The sequence below is a fragment of the Carcharodon carcharias genome, chromosome 27, assembly GCF_017639515.1.
Source record: "Carcharodon carcharias isolate sCarCar2 chromosome 27, sCarCar2.pri, whole genome shotgun sequence".
Lineage (NCBI taxonomy): Eukaryota > Metazoa > Chordata > Chondrichthyes > Lamniformes > Lamnidae > Carcharodon > Carcharodon carcharias.
Genome location: NC_054493.1, coordinates 19,041,557 through 19,061,556, shown reverse-complemented (window position 1 = coordinate 19,061,556; position 20,000 = coordinate 19,041,557). Strand labels below are relative to the sequence as shown.

General features: G+C 61.0%; 1 protein-coding gene across 1 annotated transcript in view; it reads right to left on the bottom strand.

The window, feature by feature from the left end:
• LOC121270348 (telomerase protein component 1-like) overlaps positions 1-20,000 on the bottom strand; it is a 111,587-nt gene that overhangs the window by 76,841 nt on the left and 14,746 nt on the right. The window contains exons 6-11 of the mRNA XM_041175640.1: positions 19,411-19,575; positions 15,184-15,308; positions 14,765-14,922; positions 12,387-12,563; positions 7,116-7,299; positions 3,328-3,538 (exon numbers count right to left, since the gene is read on the bottom strand). Of these exons, the coding sequence (XP_041031574.1) occupies positions 3,328-3,538; positions 7,116-7,299; positions 12,387-12,563; positions 14,765-14,922; positions 15,184-15,308; positions 19,411-19,575 (1,020 nt within the window). The remainder of the gene's footprint in view (positions 1-3,327; positions 3,539-7,115; positions 7,300-12,386; positions 12,564-14,764; positions 14,923-15,183; positions 15,309-19,410; positions 19,576-20,000) is intronic.

Sequence of the window (20,000 nt, the reverse complement as noted above, 5' to 3'; positions counted from 1 at the left end):
CAGGGTGGGGTTAGGATTTTCCCGTGGTGGTTCGCTCCGCCATTTCAAAGAGAAGGCAGTTAAGAGTCAGCCATATTGCTGTGGGTTGCGGGGACGAGGGTAGGGGGTGGGTTCTGGAGTCACGTGTAGGCCAGACCAGGTATGGACGGCAGATTTCCCTTCCCTAAAAGGGGGACGTGAGTGAACCAGATGGGTTTTTTTTTTAACGACAATCAATAATGGTGGTCATGGTCCCAGTGACTGAAACTGGCTTTACAATTCTCAGTTTTTAATTCATTCGTTTTAACTGAATTGAAACTCCAGCAGCTGCCGTGATGGGATGTGCCCAGGTATCTGGGTTAGGCAGATAATAAACTGCGGAGCAGTTCAGTTCAGGGGTCCCAATACAGAAATCACAAAAAGCCTGTGGACAGGCACAGGTCGAGTATCCTTTAATCCGCAAATCCGAAAAATAAACTCATGCCAACGCCGCAATTATTCTGAACCTCATCGATGATCAGCAGGGAGTTTCCTGACCCGAGACAACATGACCCTCGCTGACCCCACCCGACCTTTAGCACAGGAAGTCCCTGACCCGAGCTGACATGACCCTCGCTGACCTCACCCAACCTTTAGCACAGGAAGTCCCTGACCCTCGCTGACGTGACCCTCGTTGACCTCACCCGACCTTTAGCACAAGAAGCCCGACTCGAGCTGACATGACCCGCGCTGACCCCACCCGATCTTTAGCACAGGAAGCCCGACTCGAGTCGACATGACCCTCGCTGACCTCACCCGACCTTTAGCACAGGAAGTCCCTGACCCGAGCCAACACGACCCTCGCTGACCTCACCCGACCTTTAGCACAGGAAGTCCTTGACCCGAGACGACATGACCCTCGCTGACCTCACCCGACCTTTAGCACAGGAAGCCCAACACAAGCTGACGTGATCTGCGCTGACCTCACCCGACCTTTAGCACAGGAAGACTGACTCGAGCCGACATGACCCTCGCTGACCTCACCCGACCTTTAGCACAGGAAGCCCGACTCGAGCCGACATGACCCTCGCTGACCCCACCCGACCTTTAGCACAGGAAGCCTGACTCGAGCTGACACGACCTTCGCTGAACCCACCCAACCCTTAGCGCAGGAAATTTAGTTGTTTGTCTGCACATCGACCATCTGAACCCTCTCCTGTGGGGCAGGATCGCAGACGGGGGCCACGGGCGGGAACTTATTTCCAGGCGCCCTGCATTTATAATCCAGCGGCGCCGTCGTACTTTTCTGGCCACCTTATTCGCTTTAGACTGTGGCTGACCTGGGCCTTCGGCCATCGTCGTGCAAGAAGGCCCAGGGCCTACAGGCCTCGCCGGAGAGCCGAAACCATCTGAAATCTGAAGGGCGGACCGGCCCCGAGGATTTCGGATCAAAGAGACTCGACCTGGACGGAAAAGGAACGGGTTAAAGAAAGAAAACAAAAAAAATAGCTGATGGGATTTTGGCCTTTGAGCTCTGGTTGCAGCCGACGCGGAGAACCACGCGCTGTCCAGGGGCACCGCCCCCCGGAGGGAGGGTACGCGGGGGCTGAATCGCCCGTGATCGATCCCGTGATCCCGGGAAGCGGACGGCGAGGGAGTCGGAGGTTTGCGCCGTCTTTTTTCCCGTGAGAGCGAGCGCTTCCTGGCCCTGGCTCCGACTCCGACTGGACGCTTGCTGGATCCTCAACCCTGGGGAAGTCGGGGGGCGGGGGGGGTGGGGGGACTCTCTCGCAGTGTGAACAGGAGGGGGGGGGTGGGGGCGGGCTTAGCAGGATATTCAACCATGGAAGGCCTCTCCATCCGAGACCACACCCCCCCCCCCCCAAACCCCCCCAACCTCGATTCCTGCTCTCGGCTTGCAGGAGCCGTCCCACAGCCGCCACTTTTACCCTTTCGCAAACCCCCCCACCATGAGCCACTTCCGAATACCAGCCTTGGGAAGCGTCAATCAGGAGAGGGAATCTTAAACTCCGGGGTTGTGGGAGGGGATGGGAGGGGGTGGGAGGGGGTGGGAGGGAGTGGGAGGAGCCGGTGGGGGGGGGGGCACTGAGGCCCAACGACAGCTGCACTCGCTTCCCCCAGCCCGAGAGCTGGGGTGGGCTAGTCTGGCTCAGAGTGCCATCCGGGTCTTCCCTCCCCGTGCAGGCGAGTGGAGGGACCATGTGCCCACTGACTCGCCCTCGGGCGGGGGGGGGGGGAGGGCTGGGGGGGGGTGGCGTTAAGTGGGTCACGAGGTGGGGGGGGAGGGGAGGGGGCGGCATTAAGTGACCAGGTCACCAGACTCTCAGAATCGCGGAATCTTTACAGCGCAGGAGGAGGAGGCCGTTCAGCCCGTCAGGTCTGTACTGGCTCCCGCCGAAAGAGCATTTTACCTAATCCCACCCACCCTCCCCGACCCCCTTCCCCACGCCCACCCGACCCCCCCTCACGCCCCCCCCGACCCCCCTCCCCACGCCCCCCCGACCCCCCCCACCCCCCCCCCCCCCCCCCGACACCCCCCCCCCCCCCCACCCCGCCCGCCGCACCATCTCCCCGTGAGCTTGCACGTTCTCTCTCTCTTCTCAGGAAGCCATCCGGTTCCCTCTCGAGCGCCCCGATCGAACCCGCCTCGCACCGCCCACTCGGGAAGGTCGTCCCAGACTCCAGCCCCCCCGCCCTCCTCCGCGGCCGGAACGATTCTTTCCCTCGCGTCACTCTTGCCCCCTTTGCCAGTTATTTCTTGAAGCCGCGCCCTCTGGTTCTTGACGCTCTCTCGAGCGGGAACAGTTTCTTACCATTTGCCCTGTCCGTACGCTTCAGGACCTTGAATACCTCTATCAACCAGAGGCCCCGGGCTAATGCTGTTGGGGTGTTGGGGGGGAGGGGGTGGGGGATGGAGAGGGGTGGGGTGGGGGACATGGGTTCAAGTTCCACCACGGGGCAGCCAGTGGAGTTTAAATTCGATTAATAAAATCTGGAATTATGAAGCCAGTTTCAGTCACAGGCACCGTGACAACCGTCATCGATCGTCTCAAAAAAACCCATCTGGTTTACTCGTGTCCCCACTTTAGGGAAGGGGGAAACCTGCCGTCCTTACTCCGGTCTGGCCTGCACGTGACTCCAGGCCATGACTCTTAACTGCCCCCTCTGAAATGGCCGAGCGAGTCACTCGGTCCAAGGGGCAATTAGGGATGGGCAGTAAACGCTGGGACCTCGCCAGCGACGCCCGCAGCCCCGTGAAAGGAAAAAGATCGCTTGCCCGCCACCACCCCCACCCCACCCCACACCGCTACCCCCCCCCACCGGCCGTCCCCCCCCCACCGATCTTACCTGCGGGCTCCCGGCCAGGTCCTCATCCTTGGCCCTGGGAAGGTGCAGGCCTTTGGCGGTGATGCAGGGCGCCAGCATGTTCGACTCCACGCAGCACAGGATGACAGTGTGGCCCGGCAGAGGGGGGACGTTGTGCGAGGCCGATATCTCGACGGCCGCAGACAGGGCTTTCCGGTACTTCTCCAGGAGGTCCTGGTCATATCGAACGTCCCTGTTTGGAGAGGGGAAGGAAACACGTAGGGGTTGAGGACTGGGCGCAGAAGGTTGGAGGGGTTTGGGGTGGGGGGGGGGGGTGAGGCCGTTCGGCCTGTCGAGTCAGTGCTGGCTCTGTTGAAGAGCGTCCACTGCTCCTTTGCCGGGCCCCTCCAAAGTATCTCAACCAAGTCAACTTTTGACCATTAAGTCTCCCTCAGCCGGCCTATCGCTCGGTTTTCTCCGTCACATCCGGCCGGATAGCTCTTTCAAATCGGGATGGGGTCGACGGGACGGGACAGGACTTTCGAAAGAGGCTGCCTCCGGTCCTTTTGCCAATCCAGGTCAACGCCGGGCCCTCCGGGTTAGCGGGGGATCTTCCGGGAACAGGTTCGGTGCCGGCGCAACGCCAGGTTCGCAGGCCGCGCCACCCCGGCAGCTGGCCAAACGAATCAAACAGCGCCTCCGCTCGCCCGCTCGTAGCCAGCACAGCGCAGGCCGTGCCACAACCAGCCCGCGCTGGCAGGACCCCGAGACGAAACGGCGGGCAGCACCTGCTGACCAATCCTGAGTGCGCTAATAGCTACGCCAACAACCTGTCTGAGGTGATCAGTCAGACTGGTAAGTGTGGCTCATTTACGCTCGCTAGAAGCGACATACAGTCATACACCGTTTGCTCAAGACTTTTCTGGAATTACCCGGGAGCTGATAGCAGCCCCCACCCCCCACGATGCTTTCTCCATGGCGAGGCCTCGGCCAGTCGATCTTTATGCAGAGAATGGGTCCCTGTGTATGAATGTACGTCGCTTCTAGCGAGCATAAACCAGCCACATTACGAGCTCAACTGATGGCCTTAAGTTGCTTGTTCGTGTAGCTACCGGCGCACTCAGGGTTGCTCATCAAGTGCTCAGCCAATCAGAGTGATTAACCAACCCGTCAGCACCCTCTTCTCCTGAAGCATAAATTGCCGCGACCCTTTGAAATTTGCTCAGATGAGCGCAAGAGGCAAAGCTTCGGCCAACATGCATCTCACAGAAACAGAGACAGAAACGGGGTTTCTCTTTATCGAGTCGATCTAAGCCCTTCATGACTTATACAAGACAATTAAATCTGTTCTTAGCCTTCTCTGCTCTGAGGAGAGTGACCCCAGCTTCTCCAGTCCAGCCACATAACTGGAGGAGCCTCATCCCTGGAACCATTCTTGTAAATCGCTTCTGTGTATTTACCAAAGATTTCCGTGTCTTGTCCTGACGTGTGCAGTGCAGGACCGGACACATTACTCCAACTAATTCAGTCCTTTCCTGAATAAACTGACAGATCCCGCATGCCATTGCCCCCGTTAGAGGCAAACGTAGAACTGCGGAGAGTCACTCACCTCCTGACTCCCCCCAAAGCCTGTCCACCATCTACAAGGCACAAGTCAGGAGTGTGATGGGACACTCCCCCCCACTCGCCTGGGTGAGTGCGGCTCCCACAACGCTCAAGACGCTCGACACCATCCAGGACAAAGCAGCCCCCGCTCGATCGGCACCCCATCCACCAACATTCACTCCCCCCACCACCGACGCACAGTAGCAGCAGTGTGTGTACCATCTACAAGATGCACTGCAGCAACTCACCCAGGCTCCTTCGACAGCACCTTCCAAACCCACGACCGCTACCGTCTAGAAGGACGAGGGCAGCAGACGCACGGGGAACACCCCCACCATTTGGAAGTTCCCCTCCAAGCCGCACTCGCCATCCCGACTTGGGAATATATCGGCCGTCCCTTCACTGTCGCCGGGTCAAAATCCTGGGAACTCCCTCCCTACCTAACAGCACGGCGGGTGTACCTACACCACAGGGGGCTGCAGCGGTTGAAGGATGTGGCTCACCCACCACGTTCTCAAGGGGCAATTAGGGAAGGGGCAATAAATGCCGGGCCGGTCCAGTGACGCCCACACCTCCACTCTCTGGGAACCAGCTAATTAAATAAAGAGCAATGACGCACGGCACAATCTGTCGCTGAGAGAGGGTCGCGGGGCTGCTGGAGGCACACGTGGGCCCAGGGAAGGAGGATGTCCCATTCCTCTCCAGGATGGCACTCAATACTAATCCTAACTCTGACCACGCTCATCCCCATCCCCCACCCACCTCTCCAGCTCCCTCCCAACCCCGGCCCACCCACAGGGACAAGGGGACAGTGGTGAGGCCTAAATGACCTCCAACCCCCCCCTCCCTCCCTCACCTCCCCTCCCCCTCCCTCACCAACCCGCCCTCCCTCCCTCCCTCACCAACCCGCCCTCCCCTCCCTCCCTCACCAACCCGCCCTCCCCTCCCCCCCTCGCCAACCCGCCCGCCCCTCCCCCACCCTCACCAACCCGCCCTCCCCTAACCCTCCCTCCCTCGCCAACCCGCCCTCCCCTCCCCCTCCCCCTCCCTCCCTCACCAACCCGCCCTCCCCTCCCCCTCCCCCTCCCTCCCTCACCAACCCGCCCTCCCCTCCCCCTCCCTCCCTCACCAACCCGCCCTCCCCCCTTTCCCCCCTCACCCACCCGCCCTCCCCTCCCCCTGCCTCCACCAACCCGCCCTCCCCTCACCCTCCCTCGCCAACCCGCCCTACCGTCACCCTCCCTGCATCCCTCACCCACCCGCCCTCCCCAACCCTCACCAACCCACCCTCCCCTCCCCCTCCCTCACCAACCCGCCCTCCCCTCCCCCTCCTTCCCTCGCCAACCCGCCCTCCCCTCCCCCTCCCTCCCCAACCCGCCCTCCCCTCCCCTCCCCCTCCCTCACCAACCCGCCCTCCCCTCCCCCTCCTCCCTCACCAACCCGCCCTCCCCTCCCCCTCCTTCCCTCGCCAACCCGCCCTCCCCTCCCCCTCCCTCCCCAACCCGCCCTCCCCTCCCCCTCCTTCCCTCGCCAACCCGCCCTCCCCTCCCCCTCCCTCCCTCACCAACCCACCCTCCCCTCCCCCTCCCTCACCAACCCACCCTCCCCTCCCCCCCACCCTCCCCTCCCCCCCTCCCTCGCCAACCCGCCCTCCCCTCCCCCTCCCTCCCCAACCCGCCCTCCCCTCCCCCTCCTTCCGTCACCAACCCGCCCTCCCCTCCCTCCCTCGCCAACCCGCCCTCCCCTCCCCCTCCCTCGCCAACCCGCCCTCCCCCTCCCCCTCCCTCCCTCGCCAACCCGCCCTCCCCTCCCCCTCCTTCTGTCACCAACCCGCCCTCCCCTCCCCCTCCCTCCCCAACCCGCCCTCCCCTCCCCCTCCCTCCCTCCCCAACCCACCCTCCCCTCCCCCTCCCTCCCTCGCCAACCCGCCCTCCCCTCCCCCTCCCTCCCCAACCCGCCCTCCCCTCCCCCTCCTTCCGTCACCAACCCACCCTCCCCTCCCTCCCTCGCCAACCCGCCCTCCCCTCCCCCTCCCTCCCTCACCAACCCACCCTCCCCTCCCCCTCCCTCCCTCACCAACACACCCTCCCCTCCCCCTCCCTCCCTCACCAACCCGCCCTCCCCTTCCCCTCCCTCCCTCACCAACCCGCCCTCCTGGTCCCCTCCTCCCCTCCACCTCCCTCCCGCCCTCCCCTCCAGCCCCCGACGCCCCCAGAGAGCGTTACCTGCTTTCCCTCAGCTGCTCCAGCCTCTGGGCCGCCCAGCGGTGGATGAAGGAGGTGCCCCGGGCGTCTCTCCGCAGGGTCAGGCCCGGGGCCCGGTTGCGCAGGGACCACATGCGCCTTCGCGACAGGTGGTTCGACTCCAGGGCCTGCCGGACGAGGGCCTGTTTCGTCGGCAGGGGGTCGCCTGTCCACCAGGGATACAGAAAAGGGGCAGGGGTTTAGCGAGCGTCCGTCCGCCCGCCCCCACCCCCCGTCCCCCGACACGGCCATCCCCCCACCCAACCCCCCCCCGCCTCTCGGCCGGCAGCGCGGCCCCGACTTTGCCGTCGACACAACACAGCACAGGAAGATCCCACCATCAGCAACTGGGGCCAATGACCAGGCGTAAAAACGGGCGGCGAGAAATTGGTGCAGGAGGCGGCCATTCGGCCCCTCCAGCCTGCTGCCCCGTTTGATCCGATTGTGGCCTCGACTCCGCTTTCCGACCTGTTTATCTTCCCCCCTCCCACCCCCCCGACACCCACAACAGACACGATGGGCTGAATGGCCTCCTCCTGTGCTGTCAACGTCCATGTGGAGCCGGCCATTCGGCCCCTCGAGACCCCCTCCGTCATATCGCGGCTGATCTGATTATGGCCTCGACTCCACTTTCCTGCCTGTACCTCCCCTCCTCCCCTCCCCCAAAACCCTCTACTCCCCCCTCCCCCCTCCCCTCCTTCCCTCCCCCAAAACCCTCTACTCTCCTCCTCCCCTCCCCCAAAACCCTCTACTCCCCCCCTCCCCTCCTCCCCTCCCCCAAAACCCTCTACTCCCCACCTCCCCTTCCCTCCCCCAAAACCCTCTACTCCCCACCTCCCCTTCCCTCCCCCAAAACCCTCTACTCCCCCCTCCCCCAAAACCCTCTACTCCCTCCCTCGCCTTCCCTCCCCCAAAGCCCTCTACTCCCCCCTCCCCCAAAACCCTCTACTCCCCCCTCTCGCCTTCCCTCCCCCAAAACCGTCTACTCCCCCCTCCCTTTCCCTCCCCCAAAACCCTCTACTCCCCCCTCTCGCCTTCCCTCCCCCAAAACCGTCTACTCCCCCCTCCCCTTCCCTCCCCCAAAACCCTCTACTCCCCCCTCCCCTTCCCTCCCCCAAAACCCTCTACTCCCCACCTCCCCTTCCCTCCCTCAAAACCCTCTACTCCCCACCTCCCCTTCCCTCCCCCAAAACCCTCTACTCCCCACCTCCCCTTCCCTCCCCCAAAACCCTCTACTCCCCACCTCGCCTTCCCTCCCCCAAAGCCCTCTACTCCCCCCTCCCCCAAAACCCTCTACTCCCCACCTCGCCTTCCCTCCCCCAAAGCCCTCTACTCCCCCCTCCCCCAAAACCCTCTACTCCCCCCTCTCGCCTTCCCTCCCCCAAAACCGTCTACTCCCCCCTCCCTTTCCCTCCCCCAAAACCCTCTACTCCCCACCTCCCCTTCCCTCCCCCAAAACCCTCTACTCCCCACCTCCCCTTCCCTCCCCCAAAACCCTCTACTCCCCACCTCCCCTTCCCTCCCTCAAAACCCTCTACTCCTCACCTCCCCTTCCCTCCCCCAAAACCCTCTACTCCCCACCTCCCCTTCCCTCCCTCAAAACCGTCTACTCCGCCCCCCCATCCCATAACCCTCGACCCCCCCACCCCCCGTCAATCAGAACTCTGTCTAACTCGGCCTCGGATATATTCAGTGACCTGGCCTCCGCCGCTATCTTGGGGGTGGGGGGGTGGAGAGAATCCCACAGACTGACCCCCCCCTCCCACCAACCCCCCCCCCCCACCGAGAGAAGAAATTCCTCCTCGTCTCCCTCTTCAATGGGAGACCCACCCCCACCTTATTTTTAAACAGTGCCCCCCCTCGTTCTAGATTCCCCCCCTCATGACGAGGGGGGAAACATCCCCCCTCCCCACCTGTGACCGAGGTTTCTTTACACTATCCTAAATACTCCCCAAACTTAGGGTCAACTTTGGGGCAGAAGAGGCTGAGGGGAGATTTAACTGAGGAGTATGAAAGGATGAGGGACCCAGGTGGAGCAGAGAGAAGCCGTCGGGAGAAGGTTCGCTCGGCCGATTCCCGGGATGAAGTGGGGGGGGGGTTTTTCTCATGGGGAAAGGTTGAGCAGGTCGGGGCCGGTACCCATTGGGGTTTAGAAGAACGAGAGGGGATCTTATTGAGACAGATAAGATCCTGAGGGGGGCGGGGCGGGGAGGGAGGGGGAGTTTGATAGGGTGGATGCTGAAAGGATGTTTCCCCCATCGTGGGGGGGGATCTAGGACGGGGGTGGGGGGGCACTGTTTAAAAATAAGGCGGGGAGGGGGTCTCCTAGTGAAGAGGGAGACAAGGAGGAATTTCTTCTCTCGGGGCGGGTGTGGGGGTCAGTCTGTGGGATTCTCTCTCTCACTGCCACCCCCCCCACCCCCCCATCCCCCCACCCCGAGAGCGGCGGAGGCCGGGTCACTGAATATATCTGAGGCCGAGTTAGACAGAGTTTCGATCGACGAGGGGAGTCGAGGGTTATGGTGGGGGGGGGGGGGGGGGCGGAGGGAGTGGGGAGAGGAACAGGCAGGAAAATGGAGTCGAGGCCACAATTGGATCCGCCACGATCTTACTGAATGATGGAGGAGTCTCGAGGGGCCGAGTGGTCAGCTCCTGCTCCGATTTCTCGCCTCCTTGAACAAAGGTCACGACACCCATCGCCCTCCCTCAGCAACGACCACCCCCCTCCCCATCCCGCCCAACCCCTCCCCCTCCCCATCCCGCCCGACCCCCCCTCCCCATCCCGCCCGACCCCCCTCCCCATCCCGCCCGACCCCCCTCCCCATCCCCCCCGACCCCTCCCCCTCCCCACCCTCCCCAACCCCTCCCCATCCCGCCCGACCCCTCCCCCTCCCCATCCCGCCCGACCCCCCTCCCCATCCCGCCCCACCCTCCCCCTCCCCATCCCGCCCGACCCCCTCCCCATCCCCCCCTCCCCCTCCCCCTCCCCATCCCGCCCGACCCCTCCTCCCCCCATCCCGCCCGACACCCCCCTCCCCATCCCGCCCGACCCCCCTCCCCATCCCCCCCAACCCCTCCCCCATCCCGCCCTCCCCCTCCCCTCCCCCCTCCCCCTCCCCATCCCGCCCGACCCCCCTCCCCATCCCCCCCACCCCCCTCCCCATCCCCACCCCCAACCCCAACCCCTCCCCATTCCCGCCCGACCCCCCTCCCCATCCCGCCCGACCCCCCTCCCCATCCGCCCGACCCCCCTCCCCATCCCCCCCAACCCCTCCCCTCCCCCCCCTCTCCCTCCCCCCTCCCCATCACCCCCCGACCCCCCTCCCCCCCCTCCCCAACCCCCCCCTCCCCATCCCGCCCTCCCCCCCTCCCCCCTCCCCATCCCCCCGACCCCCCTCCCCACCCCCGCCCGACCCCCCCCCCCATCCCGCCCTCCCCACCCCCCCCCCTCCCCATCCCGCCCCACCCCCTCCCCACCCATCGCCCCCCCCCGCCCCCCTCCCCACCCATCGCCCCCCCCGCCCCCTCCCCACCCATCGCCCCCCCCGCCCCCTCCCCACCCCCATCGCCCCCCCCCCCCCTCGCCCTCCCCATCGCCCACTCCCCCCCCCCCCGCCCCCTCCCCACCCCCATCGCCCCCCCCCCCCCCTCCCCACCCCCATCGCCCTCCCCCGCCCCCTCCCACCCCCCATCGCCCCCCCCGCCCCCTCCCCACCCCCATCGCCCCCCCCCGCCCCCTCCCCAACCCCCATCTCGCCCCCCCCGCCCCCTCCCCACCCCCATCGCCCCCCCCACCCCCTCCCCACCCCCATCGCCCCCCCCACCCCCTCCCCACCCCCATCGCCCCCCCCCACCCCCTCCCCACCCCCATCGCCCCCCCCACCCCCTCCCCACCCCCATCGCCCCCCCCACCCCCTCCCCACCCCCATCGCCCCCCCCACCCCCTCCCCACCCCCATCGCCCCCCCCACCCCCTCCCCACCCCAGCGCCCCCCCCACCCCCTCCCCACCCCAGCGCCCCCCCCACCCCCTCCCCACCCCAGCGCCCCCCCCACCCCCTCCCCACCCCAGCGCCCCCCCCACCCCCTCCCCACCCCAGCGCCCCCCCCACCCCCCGCCCCACCCCAGCACCCCCCCCCCCCCCCCACCACCCACTGCCTACACAGTGCGACACCTGGAAATTGCGGATTCCCTGTCACCCCCGAGTCAAATAGATCAAGGGGGGGGGGCCATTTGGCCCATCAAGCCCCCGCCGACCTGTCCGATTGGTCCCCCACTCCTCTCCTCTATCCCTATTACCCAACAGACGTATCTCCCCACCCCCAACCACCCCCCCCCCACTTTTCAATAAAGTCCTGCTGGGCCCGTTCGGGGTCGGTACAGGGCTTCACTTTTGCCATGAGAAAGGGACAGGCCGAAGTTTTGCATCTTGCACTCATCAGGACAAATTGGCAAAGAGGGCGCCAGATCTCAAAGGGAGCCACAGTTTCTACCGGCTGAGAAACGGCGGTACGAACTCGTGCCCTGCCCTTTGAAATTTGGCGTTCAAGTATCTGTCCCGGCGAGTGCAAGATGAAAGGCTTCGCCGCCTTGTCTTTTCAGCGATACTCAAGCCGTCTGATTCCCCAGTTGAAGCCACACTAAGTGTGCTTCCCCTCCCAGATCCAGGTGACGACATTACAAACCACAACAACAGTTTCCCCCATTGCTTTCCCCCTTGGCGAGCCTCCACCAATCAGAGTCGAGTTGCCCGCCCATCCGCTCCTCTCCTGCGGTATAAATTGTTGCGACCCTTGGAAATTTGGCATTCTCGCGTTTGTCCCGACGAGCTGAACCGAACTCGCTGCGTTCAAAAAAAGGAAAGACACACTTTCTCGTCCCTCTCTCTCTCTCTCTGCCTGCCACGAGCAACGGTTTGTCCCACTCTCCTCCTCCAGCAAAAACCCCCTCCTAACTTTAAACGCCTCGACCAAATCTCCTCTCCCACGAGGAGAGAGAGCCCGAGACCCTCATCCTCTCTGCCCCCTTCGGGCAAACACCCGCACGCCGACGAGCTCGGAGCGCGCCGATTGGTGGACCGGTTAGGAATCCGAGCACACCTCCCCCCCCACCCTCCCCCCACTTCCCTCCCCTCCTCCCACGCCCGATCCGCTTACTCCCACCCCCCCACCCCGAGTGCCACGCGGCAAGCCCAGCGATCGGGGACCCCGCACATTCCCTCCGTGGGAACCTGGGAAGAGGGGGCGGGACGAACGCCTGGACTCCTGCCGTTCCACCGCCGCGCGGCCGGTAGCGCCTTCGAGCCACTGCTGGGGACCCACCGTGTCCATCAGCCTTTCCAAAATCCGCTGGTGGTGCCGGCGGCTCACTCCTGCCACAATCACGTTCCGCAGGTTGCGTAGCATTGCCATGAAGGGAAGCTTCTGGTGATCTGAGGGTGGTGGTTGGGGAGGAGCCAAGAGAGGGGGTGGGGGAGGGAAAGAGAAATTACTCCAACAAAAAAAAACTCAACTGATCTTTATACAAACAGTCACGCGGGTAGTGCCGGACCTGAACGTTGCTGAGAAACGAGAGGCACGTCGACAAAGCTTTGCCTCTTGCGCTCGTCGGGACAAATGCAAGAATGCCAAATTTCAAAGGATCACAACAATTTATACCGCAAGGAAAGAGATCGGTGGGCGGGGTCGACCCTGATCGGTGGGCGGGGTCGACCCTGATCGGTGGGCGGGGTCGACCCTGATCGGTGGGCGGGGTCGACCCTGATCGGTGGGCGGGGTCGACCCTGATCGGTGGGCGGGGTCGACCCTGATCGGTGGGCGGGGGTCGACCCTGATCGGTGGGCGGGGTCGACCCTGATCGGTGGGCGGGGTCGACCCTGATCGGTGGGCGGGGTCGACCCTGATCGGTGGGCGGGGTCGACCCTGATCGGTGGGCGGGGTCGACCCTGATCGGTGGGCGGGGTCGACGCTGATCGGTGGGCGGGTCGACTCTGATCGGTGGGCAAGGCGACTCTGATCGGTGGGCAAGGCGACTCTGATCGGTGGGCAAGGCGACTCTGATCGGTGGGCAAGGCGACGCTGATCGGTGGGCAAGTCGACTCTGATCGGTGGGCAAGTCGACTCTGATCGGTGGGCAAGGCGACTCTGATCGGTGGGCAAGGCGACTCTGATCGGTGGGCAAGGCGACTCTGATCGGTGGGCAAGGCGACTCTGATCGGTGGGCAAGGCGACTCTGATCGGTGGGCAGGTCGACTCTGATCGGTGGGCAAGTCGACTCTGATCGGTGGGCAAGTCGACTCTGATCGGTGGGCAAGTCGACTCTGATCGGTGGGCAAGGCAACTCTGATCGGTGGGCAAGGCAACTCTGATCGGTGGGCAAGGCAACTCTGATCGGTGGGCAAGGCAACTCTGATCGGTGGGCAAGGCAACTCTGATCGGTGGGCAAGGCAACTCTGATCGGTGGGCAAGGCAACTCTGATCGGTGGGCAAGGCAACTCTGATCGGTGGGCAAGGCAACTCTGATCGGTGCACAAGTCGACCCTGATTGGTGGGGGGGGGGGGGGATGTGGGTGGTGGTTGCCGTGGAGAAAAGCAATGGGGGAACGGTTGCGGTGGTTTGAGATTTGGCGTCCTTGCGTCTGCCCGACGGACACAAAACAAAACCCTTCGGCAACAGTGTCACTCTTTTCAGCCGTCTCCATATCTTCACGTTATTAAAAATATCGCCCCTATGTTCCCTTCCGGATGTCACTCCTCTATCACGATCGAATTTCCAGCACAGAAACAGGCCATTCGGCCCAACCAGTCCATGCTGGTGTTTCCACTTCACACAACACGAGCCTCTTCCCGAGCATATTTCAACGAACCACGTCCACGTAGCAACAACAACAACAACTTTATATTTATATGGAGCCTTTAACATGATGAAACAGCCCAAGGCCCTCGGACAGGACTTTCGCACTGAGTCACATGGAGTCTCCCACAACACTTGAGAAGCTCGACACCGCCCAGGACAAAGCAGCCCCCGCTCGATCGGCACCCCATCCACAAACATTCGCCCCCTCCGCCGCCTTCAACGTTCACCCCCCTCCGCCGCCTTCAACGTTCACCCCCTCCGCCGCCTTCAACGTTCACCCCCTCCGCCGCCTTCAACGTTCACTCCCTCCGCCGCCTTCAGCGTTCACTCCCTCCGCCACCTTCAACATTCACCCCCTCCACCACCGACACACAGTGGCAGCAGTGTGTGTACCATCTACAAGATGCACTGCAGCAACTCACCGAGGCTCCTTTGACAGCACCCTCCAAACCCACGACCGCTACCATTTTTTTGGTTTTTTGGTGAGTTCCCCCGGGGCGGGGGTCAGCGCCGCTCCTCCTGGTGCATTGACCGACGGCCGGGAGCTCGGCGCGCAAAGCACAAGTCCAGAACCTGCGGACGATACGGGACTTGGAAGCACTGCGGACGACGAGGAGGGTGGGCGTAGGAGGAGGAAAGGGACGGGGAGGAGTTGGTCGAGCCGGCGGGTGAGAGGCAGACGAAGCTCCAACGCGGGGAGCGTGACGCACTTTAGTCGGGAGAACACGGGGAGGCCGAGGTAAGATTCAGTCAGCCCCACCGGACACACAGACCTACCCATCAGCTCCTCCCAGACTTCCGCGGTGTTGCCCCGCAGGGAGAGCTGCCTCTCCCAGGTCTCCGGCGTCGGGAACTTCATCCTTTTCCCAGCTCTCCGGGAGTCCCATGGGCCGGGAAGCCGGCTGCGGGCGAATGACTGGAGATCGGACGGGTACCTGGACAGAGGGAAAAGGAAACATCAATTCAGCTGCAGGAAATGAGAACAGGGATTGAGCAGGTCACTGGGACAATGTAGAGGGAGCTTTACTCTGTATCTAACCCCGTGCTGTACCTGTCCTGGGAGTGTTTGATGGGGACAATGTAGAGGAAGCTTTACTCTGTATCTAACCCTGTGCTTAGCTGTCCTGGGTCAGTGAATTAACACCAAGCCTCTCTGTTGGGAGTATGACCCCGCCCACCCCACAACCCACACTCACCTTCGACCCAACAGGCACATGACGTGATAGGTCGGTTCCTTGAGGTGGAGCCAACGGACCAGCTTCTTCAGAGAGAAATGGTCCACCGGTTTGTTCTCCTTCACAGTGGGAGAAGATTCAGCCACCTGAGAGAGATAGTGAAAAAAGAAAGGCAGACAGCGAGAGAGAGAGAGAGACAGACAGCGACAGAAAGAAAGACAGCAAGAGAGGAGGAGACGGAGAGCGATATAGAGAGAGATGGACAGTGAGAGAGATGGACAGCAGGAGAGAGAGAGATGGACAACGAGAGAGAGGGAGAGAGGTAGACCGCAAGAGAGAAAGACAGACAGCAAGAGAGAGGGAGACAGTTAGCGAGAGAGGGAGAGAGAGAGACAGTGAGATAGAGAGAGAAAGACGGACAGCGAGAGAGATGGACAGCAGGAGAGAGAGAGATGGACAGCGAGAGAAAGAGACGGAGGGAGAGATAGAGATAGAGAGGGAGGGAGAGAAAAAGAGGCAGAGTTATTCAGTTTGTAACACAGAAGCTACCATTCCAGTTTCAGGTCAGTAATCAAACCCGAACCAACGCCTTCCCGTTCACTATCATTGTACACAATCTCAATGGACCCAAACCCCTTCCCGTTCACTCCCACTGTACACAATCCCAATGGACCCAAACCCCTTCCCGTTCACTCCCACTACACACAATCCCAATGGGCTCAAACCCCTTCCCGTTCACTCCCACTGTACACAATCCCAATGGACCCAAACCCCTTCCCGTTCACTCCCACTATACACAATCCCAATGGACCCAAACCCCTTCCCATTCACTCCCACTGTACACAATCCCAATGGACCCAAACCCCTTCCCGTTCACTCCCACTATACACAATCCCAATGGACCCAAACCCCTTCCCATTCACTCCCACTGTACACAATCCCAATGGACCCAAATCCCTTCCCGTTCACTCCCACAGTACACAATCCCAATGGACCAAACCCCTTCCCATTCACTCCCATTGTACACAATCCCAATGGACCCAAACCCCTTCCCTTTCACTCCCACTACACACAATCCCAATTGACCCAAACCCCTTCCCATTCACTCCCATTGTACACAATCCCAATGGACCAAAACCCCTTCCCGTTCACTCCCACTGTACATAATCCCAATGGACCCAAACCCCTTCCCGTTCACTCCCAATGTACACAATCCCAATGGACCCAAACCCCTGCCCGTTCATTCCCACTGTACACAATCCCAATGGACCCAAACCCCTTCCCGTTCACTCCCGTTGTACACAATCCCAATGGACCCAAACCCCTTCCCGTTCATTCCTATTGTACACAGTCCCAATTGATTGGACCCAAGCAGTTGCAGAGCTTCTCAGGGTCCAAATAAAGAGGGAGACCGAGTGGGAGGAGGATTGGGAGAAATCCAGAAACAGGAATGGAGAGATGAGGAGAGAACGAGCTATCGCCCAGACTGTTTAACGTTGGGGAACATCATTCTTTGCGATGGAGAGGCATTTAGGCTGCCGGGTAATGAGTGAAGCACTTGGCAGTTTCTGAATCTAAGAAATAAGAGAACAGGCAGTGATATGGGGTCATCGGAGCATGAGGAGGCCGTTCAGCCCCTCAAACCTGTTCAACCATGCTGAGAGATCACGGCTGACCTGTGAGCTAACTCCACATCCCCGCCTTTGCCCAGTATCTCTTAATACCCTTGGAGACCAAAAATCTATCAACCTCAGGTTTAAAATTAATTGATCAAGCATCATTTGCCATTGGTCGGAAGAGATTTTCAAACCCCTCCCACCCTTTTGTGCGTGCGCAAGTGTTTCCTAACTTCAGCCCTGAAAGGGCCAGCTCTGAGTTTTAGACTCTGCCCCCTGGTCCGAGACTCCCCCAACCTGCTGAAATACTTTCTCTCGACCCCATCAGTTCCCCTTAATATCCCGGAAACTTTGACCAAGTCGCCTCTTAACCTACTAAATTCCAGGGACTGCAACCCTCACTTTTGTTATCTCTCCACATAATTTGAACCCCCGGGAGTCCCGGTATCACGGCCAGTAAATTTACACTGCACTCCCTCCAAAGTCAGCCTGTCCTTCCTAAGGTGCGGTGCCCAGGCTCATAAAGCAAAACATAAGCAGCCGGAGTAGGCCATTCAGCCCCTCGAGCCTGCTCCACCATTTAATGAGATCACGGCTGATCTGATAGGAGCCTGACAACTGCGTCCCGCCTACCCCCGATAACCTATCACCCCCTTGCTTACCAGGAATCTATCCGCCTCTGCCTTAAAAATATTCAAAGTCTCTTCTTCCACCGCCTTTTGAGGAAGAGAGTTCCAAAGAATCACGACCCTCTGAGAGAAAACATTTCTCCTCATCTCTGTCTTAAATGAGTGATCCCTTATTTTTAAACAGTGACCCCCTCGTTCTAGATTCTCCCACAAGAGGAAACATCCCCTCCACATCCACCCTGTCAAGACCCCTCAGGATCTTACATGTTGCAATCAAGCCGCCTCTTACTCATCTAAATTCCAGTGGATACGAGCCTAACCTGTCCAACCTTTCTTCATAAGACGACCCGCCCATTCCAGGTATTAGTCTGGTAAATCTTCTCTGAGCATCCTCCAAATGCATTTATATCCTCCTTAAATAAGGTGACCAATACAGTTCACAGTACTCCAGATGTGGTCTCACCAGTGCCCTGTAGAACTGAAGCAAAACATCCCTATTGTTGGAATCAATTCCCCTCGCAATAAACGATAATATTCTATTCGCTTTCCTAATTACTCGCTACATACGAACCTTTTGTGATTTACGCACTAAGACGCCCAGATCCCTCTGCACCTCAGAGCTCTGCAGTCTCTCACCATTTAAATAATAAGCTTCTCTTTTATTATTCCCGCCGAAATGGACGATTTCACATTTTCCCACGTTATACTCCATTTGCCAGACCTTCGCCCACTCGCTTCTCCTATCTATACCTGTTTGGAGCCTCCTTATGCCCTCTTCACAACTTACTTTCCTGCCTATCTTTGTGTCATCAGCAAATTTGGCAATCATCCTATCCATCCCTTCATCCAAGTCATTTACATAAATTGTCAACAGTTGAGGCCCCAGCACTGACCCCTGTGGCACACCGCTCGCTACATCTTGCCAACCAGAAAAAGACAACTCTCTGCTTCCTGTCAGCCAGCCAATCTTCGATCCACATCAATATGTTACATAGAAACATAGAAAATAGGAGTAGGTCATTCAGCCCTTCGAGCCTGCTCTGCCATTCAATAGGATCATGGCTGATCCTCCATCTCAACGCCATATTCCAGCTCTCACCCCATACCCCTTGGCGCCTTTAGAGTCTAGAAATCTGTCTGTTTCCTTCTTAAATATATTCAGTGACATCGCCTCTGCCAGCCCTCTGGGGTAGAGAATTCCACAGGTTCACTACGTTCTGAATGAAGGGGTTTCTCCTCATCTCAGTCCTAAATGGCGTACCCTGTAACCTGAGACTGTGATCCCTTGTTCTAGACCCACCCCACCCCAGCCAAAGGAGACATCATCCCTGCCTCCGGTCTGTCCGTCCCTGTCAGAAATTTACACGTTTTAATGAGACCCCCCCCTCTCATTCTTCTAAACTCCAGTGAATACAGGTCTAGTCGGCCCAATCTCTCCTCATACGACAATCCTGCCGCCCCAGGAATCGGGCTGGTGAGCCTTCGCTGCGCCCCCTCTATGGCAAGTACATCCTTTCTGAGATAAGGAGACCAAAACCGCGCACAATACCCCAGCTGTGGTCTCACCAAGGCCCTGTACAGCTGCAGTAAGACATCCTTGTTCCTGTACTCAAGTCCTCTCGCAAGGAAGGCCAGCATACCATTTGTCTTCATAACTGCTGGCTGAACCTGCAATGCTTGCTTTCAGCGACTGGTGTACAAGGAGACCAGGGTCCCTTTGTAACGCCCAGATGCCTTTGTACTTTTGTTACCCCCCCTACACCATGAGCTTTTATGTTCCGCAATAGCCTTTGATGTGGCCCTAACCCTAACCCTACACCAGCCGCCTGCTGAAACGCATTCACCATTTGGACAGTGCCCTGGTCAATCCTCTTTAGGGTCAAGGTGGTTGGGCCTCACACTCGCCAATGTCAACATCCGTTGGCCGACGAGTTTAGTTTCGTCCGTTGGCTTCCGTCCCGTCGACCCCCAGGGTTCAGTTTGCGGCCTCGGCCTCCACTCACCTGCCTCTCCCTCGGCCTCTGCCTCCTGCGGCCGCTCTTGCATCGCTGCTTCCTGGTGTTGTACTTGGCCAGCTGGTACTCATCGAAAAGCTTGAAGCTGTCGGCCAAGGCCTGGCGGAGGCAGGAAGGGTAGGGGGCCAACTTCCTGCTGCCCTCGGCCAGGCTCTGGAGGGGCAAGGGGTGGGGGGAGACAGGGGGACGGGGGGGAGAGAGAGAGAGAGGGACGGGGGGAGAGAGGGGGACGGGGGGGAGAGAGAGAGAGAGGGACGGGGGGGGAGAGAGAGAGAGAGGGACGGGGGGAGAGAGAGAGAGGGGGACGGGGGGAGAGAGAGAGAGGGACGGGGGAGAGAGAGAGAGAGGGACGGGGGAAGAGAGAGAGAGGGACGGGGGGAAGAGAGAGAGAGGGACGGGGGGAGAGAGAGAGAGAGGGACGGGGGGAGAGAGAGAGGGACGGGGGGAGAGAGAGAGAGAGGGACGGGGGGGGGGAGAGAGAGGGACGGGGGGAGAGAGAGAGAGGGACGGGGGGAGAGAGAGAGAGGGACGGGGGGAGAGAGAGAGAGGGACGGGGGGAGAGAGAGAGGGACGGGGGG